Source organism: Parambassis ranga, chromosome 22 (genome assembly GCF_900634625.1).
Source record: "Parambassis ranga chromosome 22, fParRan2.1, whole genome shotgun sequence".
NCBI lineage: Eukaryota > Metazoa > Chordata > Actinopteri > Ambassidae > Parambassis > Parambassis ranga.
In genome coordinates this window covers 2,463,091-2,481,457 of record NC_041042.1, presented here as the reverse complement: position 1 = coordinate 2,481,457, position 18,367 = coordinate 2,463,091, and the positions used below count along the sequence as shown (strand labels likewise).

The following is an 18,367-nucleotide window of genomic DNA, read 5'->3' as shown; positions in this document are numbered from 1 at the left end:
CAAACTGTGGCGCTCCACTATGATTGGAGGGGCGAGGGCCTGGGGGGGTCAAAGTTCACCTCTCTATTGAGCCATCAGACGGAGGTGGTAAGACGTGGGCGTGTCGCCGGGGCTATTGAGACGGCCTGTGTGCTGCCACATATGGCGGAAGGGATTTTATTGTGTTGATGCTGAACTGTGGCGGCACAAGCGAGGCTAAATTTGACAATGTAATTATTGTGTTCCACTCGGCTCCGAACTGATTTCTCAATCCCTGTTTTGACATCTTTCCAAGGCTCTTAAACTGTTACTTTTTAAGACTTTAAGCACTTTAAATCCTTGTTTTTGTCCAGATTCTTAGTCCCTGTAGGCCACGAAGGAATGTTTGCACTTTGCAAGATTATTTTTGGATTTAATTTTAGACCTGCCACTCGGTTATTCTCTTTCCTCCCCTGTCGTTTTACACAAACACACCACATGTATGTCAAAATAGGATTATCCCATTTATTTTTTTGCTGCTTTGAACTTCCATACTTCCAATTTTACAGTCCTCTCCTCTGTGTTGATGCAACATGGTGCAGAGCCAAACTCGGGCAGCAGACCCACAGACTTGGCGGGCTTTAATAGCGCGCCCTCAGGGCCGCGTCTATCTGTTTCCGACTTCTCTGTGGGTCAAATTAGACGGTAGCAGAGATCCGGGCCGCTGGTCCGCTCTGACACAGTCATAAATTCTGGTAACTGGCCCCGGTGGTTCTGACAGGGCTATTTTGTGAGGTGAGGACGGAGGGTTTTGGACTATAAAGGGAACAGGGCTTCCTGTGTTTTCGCAGACAACTGCTACACTGTAAAAAATGTCTCTACAAGTCCTTTAACCCGGCAGTGTTAGTGTGGAGGCCCGAATGCTTGTTTTGATTGAATTAAGGGAAAGAATCAGCCAATATGATGAGGTCACTTTGCAGAAATACCTCCAAATAAAGACGATTACACTGTCCCGACATATTCCAACCCGTATGAAGAAGGTTTTTTTGCAGTGTAAAGCCGCCTGTCCATTCCCATGGCCTGTGGCGGTCTGTACATCCGCAGCCAAAGCCCTAAAACCTTTAAAGCCTCGTATGACTCTAACGTAAGCTGCTTAATAATTTAATTCTGCTTGGAATCTGCCGTGATTGGAATGGATGGGATTATCACGTTTGGGGACTAATGCTGCAGGTTCAACAGGGGTTAGCCAGTGTAACATGGTAATAAAAGCAAGCGGCCTGCATGTAGAGAAATAATGAAGTGTGCCGGGGGAGCGTCAGTCAAAGTTTAATAATAACCACAAACTAGATGCTCAATAAATGTCTGTGAAAATATCTAAAATGGACGTTTCCCTGGACCAAAATAAAGCTGATTATAGCCTCTCTCTCTGCTTCTGTTGGTGGTCTTGGCCTCTTCTGACTTCATCTCATATTTTACCACCTTTTAGTCTCCCTCCTCCTCCTCCTCCTCTCCACTCAGCTTCAGGCTCAGCGACCGCAGCACAAGGCGTCACTCATCTGCTCATGAGAGCAGCTATTGACTCCAGTTTGACTCTGAGATTTGGGTGGTGGTGGTGGTGGAGGGGGGTTTAGACGGGGTGGAGCCAGCCGCGCTGAAAAAGGATTTTGCCAGTGCAGAGCGGGCGGCCTGCTCTATGTTACCATGCAACTGCAAAAAGCACACTCAGGCATAATATTTATACTGTTACATTATTTTCCACGTGCGCCTCCAAGAGAGAGAGAGAGTGGAGAGGCGTGGAGGAGAGAAGCAGCAGGGCAGCGTGACGCTCATACATACATACATGCATACATGCTGTGTGAATGGCTGGCTGCGGCTCCAAACCTGTGGGGTTAAATGTTTGTCAAAGCCGCTCTGGGTCGGCACATTTTCCTACGCAGGTGATGTTAAGCGTTCCACCCTGAAAAGCCTCCTTGTTGACATCACTCACTGCCGTCGCTGGTAATTCTGACCTCTCTCTGAGGAGTTCACCGTGCTCGCCGCTGCAAGACGAGAGCGGCGGCGGTGGCGGCGCACATTTCCACTTAAACTGTGGAGGTCGTCCCTGTTGGCCCATGGAGGCACAGACCTATTGATGCGTAGCAGGTTCTCTGTTCTTACTTAGATACTTAGTATCTGTCTGCCGCAGCTGCACCTGGTTTGAATTACCACACAGAATTTACTCTACTACTCTTCAGGGACGGATCGCTCCTGAGTGCCACAGTGGAACCAATTTCAGAGGTGCAAAGAAATCCAGACAGGAGGGAGTTTAGGGAGAGCTCCACTCCACCACAGCTATGACTTTGCAGTGTTGTGTTTTTGTGTTTTGTCTGTAATCACACTCAGAGTCTGAGGTAGCGCTCACATCTTCAGACTCTTTGTCAGCATCTTGAAGATGGGCTTCGTCTAAAATATGATCATTGTGTTTTTCTCACCCGCTGCGTAATAAAAGGAGGTTAAAGTTGCATTTTCATTTTAAATGTTTCTCCAAAAGGTAAACAGTTCAGCAGCTCTCTGCTGTTGCATTTATATCCCAATTTTTCATACGTCTCCAGCAATTTTTCTTGCATTAGCAGCAGATGATCTGAACCCCTGTGAGAGCAGCCTGTAATTTCGGTTTGTCGTCTCGAACGGCGCCGCGAATATGATGCTGAATAACCCCCCTGTGAATTGTTAAAATAGTATCCTCATGATTTACATATCCTCTATTTTTTCTCTCCCCCTCAGCTGAGACACCAGCAGTGGAGCCTGGTGATGGAGAGCGCCGTGCCGTCGGACCGGGGAAACTACACCTGCGTGGTGCAGAACAAGTACGGCACCATCAGCCACACCTACCAGCTGGACGTGCTCGGTGAGCAGCGGGGAAACATTTACTCTGTGTAAACAAGGAATAAATTAACATGCACAAGTGGTTTAAAAACCCACAAGTGGAGGAGAGAAAAGATGTTTTAGCACCACCTTATTTCCTGAAGCACATCATCTCCATGCATAACTAATGACTCCATGTTTTTTTTTTTTTCTTATTCTCAGAGCGCTCCCCACACAGGCCCATCCTGCAGGCCGGCCTGCCGGCCAATCAGACGGTGGTTTTGGGCAGCGACGTGGAGTTTCACTGTAAGGTGTACAGCGACGCCCAGCCGCACATCCAGTGGCTCAAACACATCGAGGTGAACGGCAGCCGCTACGGCCCCGACGGCGTCCCCTACGTCAACATCCTGAAGGTGGGTCTGGCTGCCTGCAGTGGATGGTTTTACTCATAATTAATCTCTCCTAAACATCTTGTTTAATGAGCTTCTTACAGCAGGGGGGTCTGCGGGCCTGCAGGCTCCTTCCAGCACCTCCTCATTGTGAGGAAGAAAAACCTCATCTGCACTGCAGCAAATAGGAGCTCATTAACCCAATCACAGTACATCTAAAGTCAGTGCTGAACAATGATTGGCAGCTGGTGCAGGCAGATTTAATCCAATTATAATTAAAGGTGGAGTTTTCCTTCAAGGTGCTTCCACTGTAGCTCACTGTGGGGTTTTACCCAGTAATTGCCAACACTGTAAACCTCTGAATGTGCTCAGCACACTGCAGGTTGACAAAAACAACTTCATGAAACTTTGCTCCAAAAATATGCCACATTATTTCTATTTTATTGTTATGTATCTTTCAGCTCATCTATAATCCACAAAAATTGAGTCCCAGTTCAAGGTCTTAGTCCATGGAACACCAGGCTTCAGAGGTGTGTCACATCAGTAGTTGGTAAACAAGATGGACCGGTCTCTGGAGGACTTCCTGTTCAGTCACGACGCACCGCTCCTGTTACTTAGTAACCTGCAGTTGATGCATTCGGCCATTTTTGTTTAGTTTGTGGTTGCTGGGGGCGACAGGAGCCGCACATCAGGAGGTCGTGTACAGACTGGATATTTGAGCTCTGTGAAGGCCGCTGAAAGAGTCTTCCAGGCAGGTCTGTCACTTTTCAGGGTCCCCCTGCTGCAGCCAACCTAAAGGAGGCTGAAGACAACTTTAAAGCATTATTGAAGAGCTTAACTTGACCGTAAACACATTAAAGATCATAAAGTTGCCTCAATGAAAAACCAACTTCAAAATCATTATGCAGCTTGTGTAATCAAGGTTAAATAAACGCAGTAGGTGTCAGATAGTCCCCTCCCCAGGCAGCGTTGCTGTCAAGAGTAGAGTAGAAAACATTCCCCACCAGCAGAGGACAACACCCCAGACCCACTGTGAGGCTTTTTTTTTTTTAAGAGAGGAAGACTCCCATAGAAAAAACCAGGAGGGCTTTTTGCTTTCTCATTTGGCCTCCTATACTTTTTTCTGCCTCCAGAGAGAGAGGGGGGGGATAAAACAAACATCTGGTTTGGACTAAGTTAACTGCTGTGGTGGCGGCATTGCAGGGAGAGAGACGGGCTCTGTTAACCACCGCTGCCGTCAGATGTGCTGCGTCGCATGGTTTCAGGAGGAGGAGGAGGAGAGAGAGGGAAGAGGCACCCAAAAAAGCCATGGAAAAAATGAGTGGAGGAACACGAGGAAGGGCAAAGTCAGCAGGGAGAGAGAATGTGTGACAGAGCGGTGGGTTAAGATGGAGGGCGAGAGAGGAGAAGAAAGACAGAAATGAGACAAAAGAAAAGCGAGAGCGACTGGAGCTGAGAGGGAGGAGAGAGATGAGGAAGAGTGACGGCAGACGGGGCTCTAACTGAGCTGTCTGTCAGCCGCTGATGAATCTTTGACTTTAAAACTCAGGACTTGTGTATTCAGGGTCCTCAGGCTGCTGACACGATTTTTTTACAGCTGAAGCCATCATAACCTGTTCAGGGCCCAACTTCAGACCATCTTTATTTAATATGATTTTATATCAAATAAATAATTCTAAAATTATTATTATAAAATTTATTTATTTTATTGTTTAATATTATATACATTAAAAAATAGTACACTATATATATATATATATATATATATATATATATATATATATATATATATATATATATATATATATAATATTAATTAATTAATTAAATATAATATTAAAAAATATTACTATATATATATATAGTAATATTTTTTAATATATATATATTTATTTGTAATTTAAATTATATAAATAATTTAATATGTGTATTTTGTTTTCTATTTCTATTTATGAAAAAATATTTTAAATAATGCAATTATTTATATTATTTAAATTATTAATATTAAATAATGAATAAATTGTAAAATATATTTTTTAAATTATACATTAAAATGTCTACATAATTAATTAAAACATATTTTAATTAATTAATATATGATGTTTTTTCTTTCTTTTCATGTATTTTTAAGTGTAAAAAAACTGAAAACTGAGTTTAATCCATTTTAATGATTGATTTCTTGGTCTTGGACTTTTTGGATACATAGTACAGTGTTCTGTTGACAGAGTAAGTTTCTGTTTATTTAACCAGTTGTAGTTGCAAAACACTCTGCACTGTGTGTACATTGTCCTGCACGTTCGAAGATCTGAGAAATCAGTGGCAGACAGAAAAAGAGGATGACTGAGATAACCAGAGGAGAGAGAGGAGAGAGCGAGGAGAGAGCGAGGAGAGAGCGAGGCCTACCGAAACAGAGAGACAGAAAGGGAGAGAGGGTGGGGGTGAAGCCAGACCGCGGCTCCACGCTCTATTTTCGACTACCACATAATTGAAACAGTATTTACAGAGATTTGTGTGTGTGTATGTGTGTGTGTGTGTGTGTGTGTGTGTGTGTGTCCTGGCCCACCACAGTTCATTCAGACATAATATGCTCTTTCTCATGTGTGGTATATATTGCAGGAGTTAAACACAGATGAGGGGGGGGGTCATGCAAGCTTTTTTTTTTTTTTGCCTCAATCGCTCTTTTGATGCCTGGAAAAAGAGTTAACAACGAGCGACTCTCCCTGCATGGGGAGGGAGAGGGAGGCGTCTGGAGCCGAGCCCTGGATGTTCATTAAGCAACTATAAAACATGATATGTTTTCTCCTTTATGTGCTTTGCCCGTTTAATTATTCAGTTTCTCTGCTCAGGAGCCTGTCACAAGCAATGTGTGTGTGTGTGTGTGTGTGTGTATACATGCTTTAAGAAGACTGACACACTGCACACTGTAGTGCCTTTAATCTACCAGCAGACAGCATGTGGTCCTGTGACGATGTTGTGTACGGTGTGTGTGTTTATTCCTTTAATCTGAAGAAAAACAGACAGTATGTGCATGTGAACATTAAAGCTCTAATGTCCGTGCAGGATTAGCTTAGCTTAGCATAAGTATAGACATGTTCTAAAAGTCAATGGACTCAAATTTTCAGGTAAAAAAAATTGGTATTAGCACTGGAAAAATGTCTTTGGTTGGGGACCCAGGATAGATCCCTGAGGAACTCCTAGAAGTTAAAACTGATCGGAAGTTTTCCATGATTATTTCTGCAGATAAGACCCTGATTCTGAGATTAACAGTCAACTGTTTTGATTTAAACTAGATTTAAGACGAAGAATCCAGAAATTCCCTCATTTCGGCCTCAAAAAAACAGAAATGACTGATAAAACTAAAGATCTCTCAGTGATTGAGTGCATGGAGTCGGCCTGTTTAATGTATACTTTATATTTGTGCTAGCTTAGCTTAGCTTAGCATGCTCTAAGATGTGTGGAATGATGTGTTTTCACGAGGTGTGACTGTGCCCCTCTTGATTTCTTTTTCCCCTCTGCAGAGTGTGGTCAGTAAACACACTGAGGCCCACAGTAAGTTGAAACTGTCCAACGTGACAGAGAAAGATGCCGGGAAGTACTGGTGTCGCGCCTCAAACTTTGTAGGCAAGTCGGAAAACGGTTTCTGGCTTAAGATACACACACCAGGTAAATCCTGAGCTCGGAGCCAGATCACCACATCTGATCTCCTGCTGTGCCTCCTCCTCCTCCTCCTCCTCCTTTCTGCAGTCATGCTCTTGGTTATGGGTTTCATTGGTTTTACTATCCTGCTTCAGCAACAGGACACACACACACACACACACACATTTCTTTGCTCATATTTTGTTATCTGGTAGCTATCATCCATTCTAACTCCCAGCGCCACTTCTCTTCCTCCCCGATCAATATCAAACACACTATTGGCCCATTAATTACTGCTATGACTTCAGAAGTCTCACCCTCACACTCCTACAGTCCGTTACCCAGAAATACACACACACACACACACACACGCCCCTGACCAAATCTCCCAGAAAACACACAAACCCGTATTGATTTCCCCGAGAGTGCATTCTCCAGCGATATTAATGTGCTTTTGTATGAAAGCTTGCAGCAGGACTCTGATTCATAACTCGGTCTGGATGTCAGTGTTCATTACTGAGGCACGGGGAACCGGTCCTGCACCTCACCCTCTTCTACCAAACCACATCACACGCTGGCTTTGAAACACACACTCCCCCGCTGGTCATCACAGAAAACATTAGTGGAAAGAGAAAAACCACCAAGTGCAGTGCTGCTCTTTTATTTTTTAAAGCTTTATTTATAAGCAGCAGCTCTGCTTGGATAACATGCTGCAGTCAGTCTGAAGCCTGTGCAGCTGAAATGACATGTTAATGATATTTTGCATCAGTGAGCTCAGACTTGAAGTTTCTTCAAACAACAGTAGTGAAACGACTTTGAGAGTGGACCCAGAATGTTTCCCTGAGGCACTCCTGGAATAGAAACTGATGATAAAACATATTTCTGTGTATTTCCAGCAGATACTGTGGTATCTGTGGTTCCTTCATGTTAGCCGGCCTTTGTCTGCAGCTTTTGCGATGTGTTCAGGTACAATTCTATCGTGTTAGCACTTAAAAAAAAAAAAAATGTTTCCACACACAGACCCATCACAGCGCCTGCAGCTCCACTCTGAACTCTCCAGCTTTTCATTGCAGTGTGGTGAAGGTGCTGTGCTTGGGTGTTTTCAGGTGATGGTGGCGGCGCTGTCAGCAGAAACAAACCTTCAGTCCTGCTCTTTCCTCCAGGGTTTATTTCCTCTGAGAAGCTTTGGGCTCATGACACCTCTCTCTCTCTCTCTCTCTCTCTCTCTCTTCTCTCCATCCTATCCCTTCCTTCACAGACGGCCGGTATTAACACTACCGATAAGGAGCTAGAGGTTCTCCTCTTAACCAATGTGTCTTTTGAGGATGCGGGCGAGTACACTTGTCTGGCAGGGAACTCTATCGGCTATGCTTACCACTCTGCTTGGCTGACGGTGCTTCCAGGTAGATTCCTTTTCACTCTGAGGTTCTTCCACCTGTACTTGTTTCATGTTTTGCTCAGTAGCAGTAGCAGTAGTAGTGTTTTCTGATTATTATAGACTGTTAACACATTTGAAGTGCATTAAAACCTGTTATTGGCCCTTTAATTGAACATGGTGCGATCCCTCCTTCACAGAAAGACACTGTTTAATCAGAGCAGATCGTCTCAAGGCTACGAGGCAATTTAGAGACGACTCTGTGTTCAGCGTTGAAGACAATAATTACCTCCCCTGGGGAGATGCATAGCACAGGTGCAATTACCTGCTGCAGGATAAAACTACAAGCTGATTGCTTTGTCGTCTCAACCCTCAGAGCGGATGCAGTGGTTCATGTTTCAGAGACGCTACTGAACAAAACACATCTTCACTGTACAGTTTTGTGACCTGTGTGTTTTTCATGGTTTTTCTCCCTCCTTCCTGAAGCAGTGAGCCCAGAGAAAGAAGACGAATACGCCGACATCCTCATCTACGTCACAGGCTGCGTCCTCTTCATCCTCGCCGTGGTCATTGTGGTACTCTGCCGCACGAGGATGACGGCGCAGAAAACTCTTCCCACGCCGCCCGTGCAAAAGCTGTCCAAGTTCCCCCTCAAGAGACAGGTAACAGAAAGTAGATACAAGATTAGCACAAGCCTTTTCCCTTTCACGATCTCTCCTCGCGTCTTTATTTAGCATTTAAATTCTGCTGCAACGTATACAAAGTCTTATTGGTCCTCTGGTCTAAACGCTGCAGTGCGGACGCTGGAAGGCATCACACTGGTGACATGTGTTCACATTTATCTTGGAGCAGGTTCAGCTCGGGGATATTTATGCCCTCCTGTGACTGTCAGTGTTAGTTTTAGATTTCACTCTCTGTGTAACACACACTCGCCCCTCAACTGTTGGGAGAGAAACATAAAGTGGAGCAGCTGCTTCGCCACAGCCTGAAGATGTCCTCACGTCATTGTCTCTAAAGGGCTGCGTTCAAGACCGCCCCTCCGTCAAGTCCAAGATCCACTTTGGACACAAACAACAGGAAGGATATTTATGACTACATCTGAGCTGAAAACTGAAAACTGTTCTTGAGGACACAAGGGAAAGAAAGATTTGTAGCTTAGCTTAGCACTAAGACATGGAGGGCGAATGGCAAACCAGGCTTAAACCGGGTTCAAACAGATCTTTTCATAATGGTAAACAAGCCGAATAAACAGATTTTAGCATCCAGTGTCTATCATTTAATATCAGTCAGGAGTTAGCTGACATAAACACATTGGATGTATGAGGCCTCGCTCTGTTGGCTCCATTCTCTTGGGTCTCTTGGATTAATTATAATCCAGGCAGCGATGGTTTCCTCATTACAAATATTGTCTGAAGATGTAGATGAGGGTGTCGTTATCCGGCCGATCACGCCCTGTGCGGTTGTTCTGTGCAGATTCCAGCCTTTGGGTTCCATAATTGAAGGGTTGTGCTGCATTTTTTTTACATGAGATTACCTAAAAGTCAGAGTTCTGTTCCTTGGAACAACTCCTAAAAGCCAGGGAACCGTGTGTTTCTTGTTGCATAAAGAGGTCTAGAAAGCTCATTTTGTGAAAATGCTTTAATTGTGTTGCCTCGGAGTCCTTTCTTCTCCTGCTCCTTCATATAAATGCTCTTATAAGGCCGTGCTGGGAAGGTTCTTATTGCATTTTTTGTAATCTTTGCTTCGTTTTTGTAAAGCTAATCTCCAGCTTCTCTCCTTTCTTTTTCATAACTCTGAGTAAATCTCCTGTAAACCTTCTGGCATGTTCTATCAGATATTACTTTTCATGCCTCTGAAATTGTGGTGGGGTTGGGGCTTGTTTTTTTTCCACACAGCATTTTTCTCATTTTCCTGAAGTCAGAGAAGTCTGGTAAGTGGACATGTTTGTTTCAGGACCCCACCTGAAGGGGCTGAGCCGGCCGACACAAACAGATCCATCAAAAAGCAGCAGTCAGATAAATGGTGGGGGGGGGGACATGGAGCCCACGGGCTCAGCGGCGGCACCGCCGATCTGGAAATGGAGCTGGGTGATGGATAGAGATGTCCATCCCGCCTCTGCGTCCCAGCTTCATTCGTCTTTGTTACTTCCTGCTTCTTCCTGTGTGCTGCCACGGGCCAGCTGTTTGTAAAAGTCACTGCAGGTGTCACTGCTGAGAGAGCTCTGACATCGGCCCTGCTCAGAGTCAACAGCTGTTTTAAACTTCAAAGTTAACTCTGTCACCTTCATCAGACTTATTTTACTTTTCTGATAATTAAAGAAGTCTGTCGTCACGGCCTAAAAACAGAAGAACGATCAGACGTTGAACTTTCCGTTGGTCCTTGAATACATCATGTGGGATGTATAGTCCCATCAGAAATATAGTCATAGCTACATGCCTTTAAAATTCACCAAAAATAAAGCGTTTGCACTGAAAAGATTCTGTAAAAAACTAAAACTTACCTAGAAAGCAGTGTGATAAATCTGTTAGACCTTCCTGCATCAAACCTCTAACCTCTCTGTCAGGGCCCAGTCTTTTCTGTCTCCTCTCTCTTTGCAGAGACGATAACAGTTTTTTTTTTTTTTTGCACCCAAGCAGGTGTCCTTGGATTCCAACTCCTCCATGAACTCCAACACCCCGCTGGTCAGGATCGCCCGCCTGTCGTCCAGCGACGGGCCAATGCTGGCTAACGTCTCAGAGCTCGAGTTGCCCTCCGACCCCAAGTGGGAGTTCCCTCGGACGCGGTAAGAGAGCTGCACACGTGCAAATGTTGTTTTCAACGTGCAGGCAGATCATTCGTTTGCAATATCTTTTCTGTTTCAGGCTCACTCTGGGTAAACCTCTGGGTGAGGGCTGCTTCGGTCAGGTGGTTATGGCCGAGGCGGTTGGCATCGACAAGGAGAAGCCCAACAAGCCGCTGACCGTAGCTGTGAAAATGCTGAAAGGTAACGCATGACGCATGACGGCTTGTCTCCATATTCCACAAGAGAAGAGCCTCATGGAGTTTTGCTTCTTCTCAGATGACGCCACAGATAAAGATTTGTCCGACCTGGTGTCAGAAATGGAGATGATGAAGATGATCGGCAAACACAAAAACATTATCAACCTGCTCGGAGCTTGCACACAGGACGGTGAGTCCACATCATGAAGGAGGAGATGAATAAGACAGGAAGTGGCCGCATACTGACGGCGTCTCTGTGTGTGTGTGTCTGCAGGGCCGCTGTACGTGCTGGTGGAATACGCCTCCAAAGGAAACCTGAGGGAGTACCTGCGGGCGCGGCGGCCGCCCGGCATGGACTACTCCTTCGACACCTGCAAAATCCCCGACGAGCAGCTCACGTTCAAAGACCTGGTGTCCTGCGCCTACCAGGTCGCCCGAGGGATGGAGTACCTCGCCTCTCAGAAGGTCAGCACAGCGTTCCTTCAGCGCACAGCAAACGATGCCTCTGAAGTGTAAACGTGCGTTGTGTGGAGGATGGCGCTTAGTGTGTGTTCTCTGCTTCCCGTAGTGTATCCACAGAGACCTGGCTGCCAGAAATGTCCTTGTGACGGAGGACAACGTTATGAAGATCGCCGACTTCGGTCTCGCCAGAGATGTGCACAATATAGACTACTACAAAAAGACCACAAACGTGAGTCCCAGCCCATCTCTGTCAGGAAATCATTATTTATTTATCATTTATTTGAAGAATATCACATATTCAGTGCCTGTTCTGTCCCATTTAACCTTCTGTAGTGGTCCCTGAATGCATCATGTGTAATGTGGAGTTCTAGCTGAAAAACTTATGAAAGCGCAGCTTAAACAATGACATTTCACCACTGACAATTCTCCAAAAATAAGGCATTAGCACTGTAAAAAACAAAAAATTCCGCACACTTTAGGGCAGCTAGGAAGTCATGGTTGACTCACAGGCGATCGGCTGATCTGCAGAGTTGTTAAAAAGTTGAAAATGTTGCCATCAAACAACAAATAATTTCATGTTTCATGTTTGTTCTGATGCCACTCAGAGTTCAGGGAGTCAGGTGTTGAACTTCCGATTCCACGTTTTTTTGCCGTGTGTTCAGTACAGAATGGTTCTGCTGACCGATGCGGTTCTGCTGTGCCTCTTTTGTTCCAGGGTCGTCTCCCCGTGAAATGGATGGCTCCGGAGGCTCTGTTCGACCGGGTCTACACGCACCAGAGCGATGTGTGAGTTTGCACAATCTAACCGCCACATGCCGACTGTCCGCTCATGTGGAGATGCTGTACGCTGCAGGAATCCGGCTGTTGAAATATTATGACTGAGCACATTAGCATCAAGTGCAGAATTTGTGCGTGTGAATATGAAATCGTAGCGTTCCCTCTCCAAATATCTGCCGCTCGCTGTCGACCCCAACTCGCCAGATAATCCTGAGCTTCTTGTGTATCAGCAGCTCCGCATTCCTTGCTGCGTTTGTTCTTTAATCTCCCAACACGACATCAGAGGGAGACAGAAACTCAACATCTTACTGTTGTTTTATCAGCACAAATCCAACCTGCCCCAGAACAGAAGGAGATAAGGCGGCCAGTGGATTTATCACAAGGTCTTCCCTCGGGGTGTTTTTTTTTTTCCTGCAGCGGTTCAAAGGAGTCGGGGCGGCGGAGACAAACACACCTTTTACGACCTCTGATTGCTTCCGTGTTGGCTGCGATCAGCAGAAGAAAGACGAGTTTAGACGAAGAGGTCACAAAGTCAATCTGTCTCCCCACCCCCCACCCCCCACTAAACCACTTCTCAGCCCCCCCCCCCCCCCCCCCTCCCCCGCCCGCTGGCTTCAGCCAGACGCTGTGTCCCCAGCACAGCCATCCAAGCCAAACACGGGCCCCTGTCAACACTGGCTCGCCGTGTGATTACACCAGACTGGGAACGGGCCGAGGGGAGAATCAGCCCGCTCTGTTATTTCAGCAGGTCTGGATTACAGAGTCACTCCGCCCGCCGAACCTCCTCCTCCTCCTCCCTTCATACAGTAGTCGCTCTGAAGCCAGTTTACTCTCACACACCCTGAGGGACCGTGACGTCTGACCTGTGATGGTTTTTCCTCAAGTGCAGCAGAAAAACAATTAAAACACAACTAAACAGTAAAACCTAGCTGTCTGAAGAGAGGGAGGCCCGGCACAGATGACGTTCAGTAGCCGTTTTTATTGGATTGGATAATGGATAATTATGTATTTCAGGCCTGCGTCACTTTATCGCAGTTTTGAGTGCCGCTGCAGACCCCCTCCTTCCTCAGCCTGTACGTGTTTTTTTCTCCCAGTCAGGGTCATGAAGGTGAGGATTTTATTTTGAGCAGCTTCAGAGGTGTCACCTCATAAAAGCAGCAGTGAACAAATCTTACTGCACCTTCACAGTGACGCACAAACCTGGTGGACGAGGTGTGGGCCAAACACACAGTCAGAGGACGGGTTTATATCGGAGAGAACCTAATGTATCGGTTGATGACTCTGTGGGATGGCAGATTTTTATGCAGAGGGTTTGGGGAGGTGAGAAATCTCATGCTCAGGGGGACAAAAACACCTGATTGTTGCGTCTTCAGCTGCACCACTGACCGTTGATGTCTTTCTTTCACCGCCGTCCTCCCTCTGGCGTCCCTCCCTCTGTTCGGACCAGCCGGCTCGGGCCAGGACCAGCGGCTGTTTTCCAGCCTCTGGACCGGAGCGTGGATAATTCGATTAGAGCCCTCAGAGCGGCACTGTGGGACGAGGAGGAGGAGGAGGAGGGGGTCTGATTCTGAATTCACTGGACGAAGAGGCGGACAATAGTACGCTGGGTTAATAGACCGCCCATTATCTGATTACCTTTCCCTCGTTTCTTTAGACATTTAGGAATAATGCAGCCGTTGAGCCGAGCCGCTGCCACAGGGAGAGAAAGGACCAGAGATGATGGCTTGGTTTACAGGCTGCAAATGTGGATGCTGTATAATACGTTTTTCCATTCATGTCTGGAGCTCGCTTCAGGTCCGGGCGTGTTGCTGTTCTGGAGATTTCCATCCACACTGAGCCGTCAAAACAAGGAATCGATTACATTTCCTTTATTTGGCGTGCTGAAGAATCCCAGTGCAAAGTTTCTAAAGGATTGAAAGCAGCAAAAATAACAGACATACATACATCCTGGAGCAGTCGGACACTTTGAATTGTCCTTATTTATAATAAAACAGATACATAATGAGACCTGTGTTGGACATGTTCTCATGAGGACGAAGCGCCCGGCCCGAATCAATATTCAGCCTCTCCAAACAGGATAAAACCGGCTTCTCGTTGCTGTCTGTGTCGTCTCATTTCTGGCTTGATGGAAGAGTTGTTGATTTTTACAGATTGATTTTTAAATCGTCTGTTAGCCTGTTAGCATTATTTAAAGCCGATACCTCCCCTAAACAGATCGATTGATGCCTACAGCCTCCTGCTGCAGGCTGTGAGTGATGTGTTCATCGTGTGTGTGTGTGTGTGTTCAAGGTGGTCGTACGGCGTGCTGCTGTGGGAGATCTTCACCCTGGGAGGCTCGCCGTACCCGGGGATCCCCGTCGAAGAGCTCTTCAAACTGCTGAAGGAGGGACATCGGATGGACAAACCTGCCAACTGCACCCACGAGCTGTAGGTGTCAGAACATGAGTGATGTTAAAGTGATGGCGCTGCAGAGCGATGACAAGCTGACGCTGTGTTTACAGGTACATGATCATGAGGGAGTGCTGGCATGCGGTGCCGTCGCAGAGGCCGACCTTCAGACAGCTGGTAGAAGATCACGACCGGATTTTATCAATGACCTCCACAGATGTAAGTCCGACTGCACGGCTGCATATAAATGTTTTAGCCAAAGCAGCTACACAAGCTTAAACCAGAAAGCCCCGAAAACCAGAAAAAAACACACTATTTCTTCCTAAATATTCAACCACAGACGAGTTCTGACATTGACACCTGAGCTTGACCTCTGACCTCTCCTCTGACAGGAGTACCTGGACCTTTCGGTGCCCTTCGAGCAGTACTCGCCCACCTGTCAGGACTCCAACAGCACCTGCTCCTCAGGAGACGACTCGGTGTTCGCCCACGACCCTCTGCCTGACGAGCCCTGTCTTCCCAAACAGCTTCCCAGCAACGGCGTGATTAGGACATAAAAGGACCGAGGTCACGCCGCCTGTGACAAAACAATCACCTCTCAGTGACTCCTAAAAACAAACAACAAACTCAGCATGCAATACTTCCACAGCTCTTCGATTCGTCTTAAACTCCCCCAGACTCCTCCGGAACAGTGAAGGATTATTTTTTTGCCGTGTTTCTTCTTTTCACAAATGAAATTATATTTTTGTACTCGGGCCAGTCTTTTTTCTTACGGACAACCATTCCGTGCCTACTGGGATTAAAACCTCCTGAGACTGAGTTTAAAAAAAGGAAATAAGAGGAGGACGTGAAGGGCATTGACGAGCGACTGGTAGGCAAGAAACCGAAAGACAAGAAACCAGCAACGGATGTTGATGATGGAGATGATGATGATGATAATGATGATGATGGTGATGATGATGATGGTGATGGGACTCGTTCTTCCAGAGGAGGTGTTTCAGCAGCTGCAGCAACCATCGTCACAGTTTTGTGATAATCGTGGAACAAACTCAAAGTTTCAGGGCCATTCAGTAATAAGAACAATGAGGTTTGGAAGGTTTTTTATGTATCTTTAAAAAAAAAAGTGATTTATTGTAAATATATAAATGCAAATATGTATGATATTGGTGTCCACAGCCATGTACTTAAAAGACAAAAAATGACATTTTTTAAGATATTGTTTTAGGATGGAAGCGTCGCAAGACACTGTCACGAACGTGTAAAACATTTAATCAGAAAAGGTTTATTTGAATAATTAACGTGTATATTTGTAAAGATATTTATAGACTTAACATGTGGTTCTTACGTTCAAAAGGTTTAGTTTAGATTTTAGTACTGTACGCAAAGATTTTTATTTCTTTTTGTTTTGTTTTTGTAACTTATTTTATGATGTTTATTCTCACAGCTCCTCTGGTTTTGGATCCATCTTTTTTTTTTATTATTGGTTTGTTTACAGCTATGAAAAAAAACAAATACGAATGTATGATGTGTGGAGGAGGAGGAGGAGGAGGAGGAGGAGGAAGGGCTCTCCTGAGTCCTGAGAAAGCAGTGAAGAAGTCAAGAAAGCAGCGGCGTGCCAGAGAGACCGTTTAGGGCTTCGTTAGAAACAAGCAGCTGTGAATCGTACGATGCCTTCAGAGACCCTGATCAGCTTTTTAATGGAAACATCCTCCCGATGCTCAATGAAGGTTATTTATTGGTAAAAACAGTGAAGAAAAATCCACAGAATTATAGATTTTAAACTACATTTTATGAGTGAACTACATTTCCCAGCATGCTTCTGTTATTAAGAAATATGCTTGGAGTATTTGGAAAAATGTTTCTCCCAAACCTGCTTCCTGTTTTAGCTGCAATGCATGCTGGGATTTTGAGTTCCCTCTTAAATGATGGCCCATTAATCTGGTAGATTAAAAATTAAAGGAACCCACCTCCATCTTGGCAGCAACATATATGGGCTGCTGTGGGCGATGGCTGCATCAATTTAAGACCAGCTCCACCTGCCACTCAAATCACTTTAAACAGACATTTTAATCGACTCACTTTTGGAGCCACCCTCTAGTGGTCATTTGAGGAACTGCAGCCCCCAGCGTGGCCCTCCTCACTCGACTGTTTCCTCTTAAAGGTGCTCCTGAAGGCTTCACTCATTCTTAAAGGTCACAGGGTCGATGCTAACGGCGTCAAAATGTGCTACAAGTCTGCCCAGAGATTTTATCGCTGCTCTGTAGTATTAATACTGACATGAAGGCAAGCTGTGCAGCCTACGGGTCATACAGCAAAACAAAAAAGAATATATATATATATATATATATATATACAGTATATAAATATAAATGTGTGTTAAAGGAGACTCTGAGGTTTGTGGTGGGTCTTTCTGAGAAACGTGCCAAATTAGTCTTAAAAAATCTGTTTCACCGACATCTCGGCACCAAAGGCCTGCACGGTGGAATGTAGGCGGCGCGTGCAGCAAAGGATCATGGGATTGCCAAATGGATATCTCCACCTTTTCTTTTTTAATTGTCTCTCTAGCTGACCCCAAAAAGTACACGTTTACAGCGAAAGAGAAAAAAAGGGAAATTGACACGGAAGGGTTCAGAAACACTCGCTGCTACGAGGGCTCTCTGCAGAGGCCTGAGTCAGTGTGAGCTGAGTCAGCGCTTCATGAAACTCCCCCCACACAGTATTTAAAGTACTTAAAAGTGTTCAAATTGGTGTTTAAATGTGCACTGAAACAAGGCCTTTGTAAAGTCAATGTTTATGTTTTCCAGCTTTGGCCCGAGTCTATAAAGTGCCTGCAAACAAAACGGAGATTTATTCTGAATGTACGAGCAGTCGGGGTTCGAATCAGCATCGCTTCTCTAAATCAGACATAAAAAGGCACTTCTGTAAAGGTTGGCGGGATCTGATGGGTTTATTTATTCTTCCATGCTGGGTAAAAGCTTTCCCTATGGTGAGAGTATTTTTATTCATTCTGCTTTTCAGTGTTGTTTCCTCATTAAAGAGCCGGAGGGCGGTGCAGAGCGGCCATCTTTACGTCAGGCTCATCCTGGATGATCACTTCTCTAAATGTTTTTTTTTTTTTTTTAAACATCTTGTCTGGTTTTTCAGCAGCTTAAAAAAATGGAAGCTCAGTATCAAACTGGAGATCAATGTCAAAATATACATTTAATGTGTATTTTTAGTTCAAAGCTCAGCAGCTCTGATGTGAAATCCTCCGTTCCTGCCTCGAAACCTCGACACAGATGTTGAACGCGGCTTCAGAATCCGCTTCTTTTCTTTGTTTTTTATTTGATAAACAAACAGCACAGCCTCAGAGCAGGGGGAGGGACTACATTACTGTATGTACAGTCGCGCGCTGACCTCCACCCGCCTGCAGTCTTCTCCCATCGATCTTTATTTATTCTGCGTTCCCACCAGATAATCAGGATGTGGAGATGGCGCTCGCTTCCACAGACATCACATCTACTCTTACCTCCTCACGTTCGTGCATGTGTGTGTGTGTGTGTTTCTGTTTTCACACAGC

The 18,367-nt window shown here is 45.4% G+C and overlaps 1 protein-coding gene across 11 annotated transcripts in view; it reads left to right on the top strand.

Moving 5' to 3' along the window:
• The window catches only part of fgfr3 (fibroblast growth factor receptor 3), a 49,371-nt gene extending 31,244 nt beyond the window's left edge, over window positions 1-18,127 (top strand). For 2 of the 11 annotated variants that reach the window (XM_028396325.1, XM_028396317.1), the window contains exons 6-18: window positions 2,722-2,845; window positions 3,025-3,215; window positions 8,086-8,230; window positions 8,689-8,864; window positions 10,836-10,984; window positions 11,064-11,185; window positions 11,261-11,371; window positions 11,456-11,646; window positions 11,750-11,872; window positions 12,359-12,429; window positions 14,710-14,847; window positions 14,922-15,027; window positions 15,201-18,127. In XM_028396325.1, the coding sequence (XP_028252126.1) occupies window positions 2,722-2,845; window positions 3,025-3,215; window positions 8,086-8,230; window positions 8,689-8,864; window positions 10,836-10,984; window positions 11,064-11,185; window positions 11,261-11,371; window positions 11,456-11,646; window positions 11,750-11,872; window positions 12,359-12,429; window positions 14,710-14,847; window positions 14,922-15,027; window positions 15,201-15,365 (1,812 nt within the window). In that variant the 3' untranslated portion in view covers window positions 15,366-18,127. Of the gene's footprint in view, window positions 1-2,721; window positions 2,846-3,024; window positions 3,216-6,709; window positions 6,855-8,085; window positions 8,231-8,688; window positions 8,871-10,835; window positions 10,985-11,063; window positions 11,186-11,260; window positions 11,372-11,455; window positions 11,647-11,749; window positions 11,873-12,358; window positions 12,430-14,709; window positions 14,848-14,921; window positions 15,028-15,200 lie in introns of all 11 variants that reach the window. The other 9 variants (XM_028396324.1, XM_028396315.1, XM_028396326.1 and 6 more) reach the window with 7 other exon arrangements.
• Window positions 18,128-18,367: the final 240 nt, after the last annotated feature.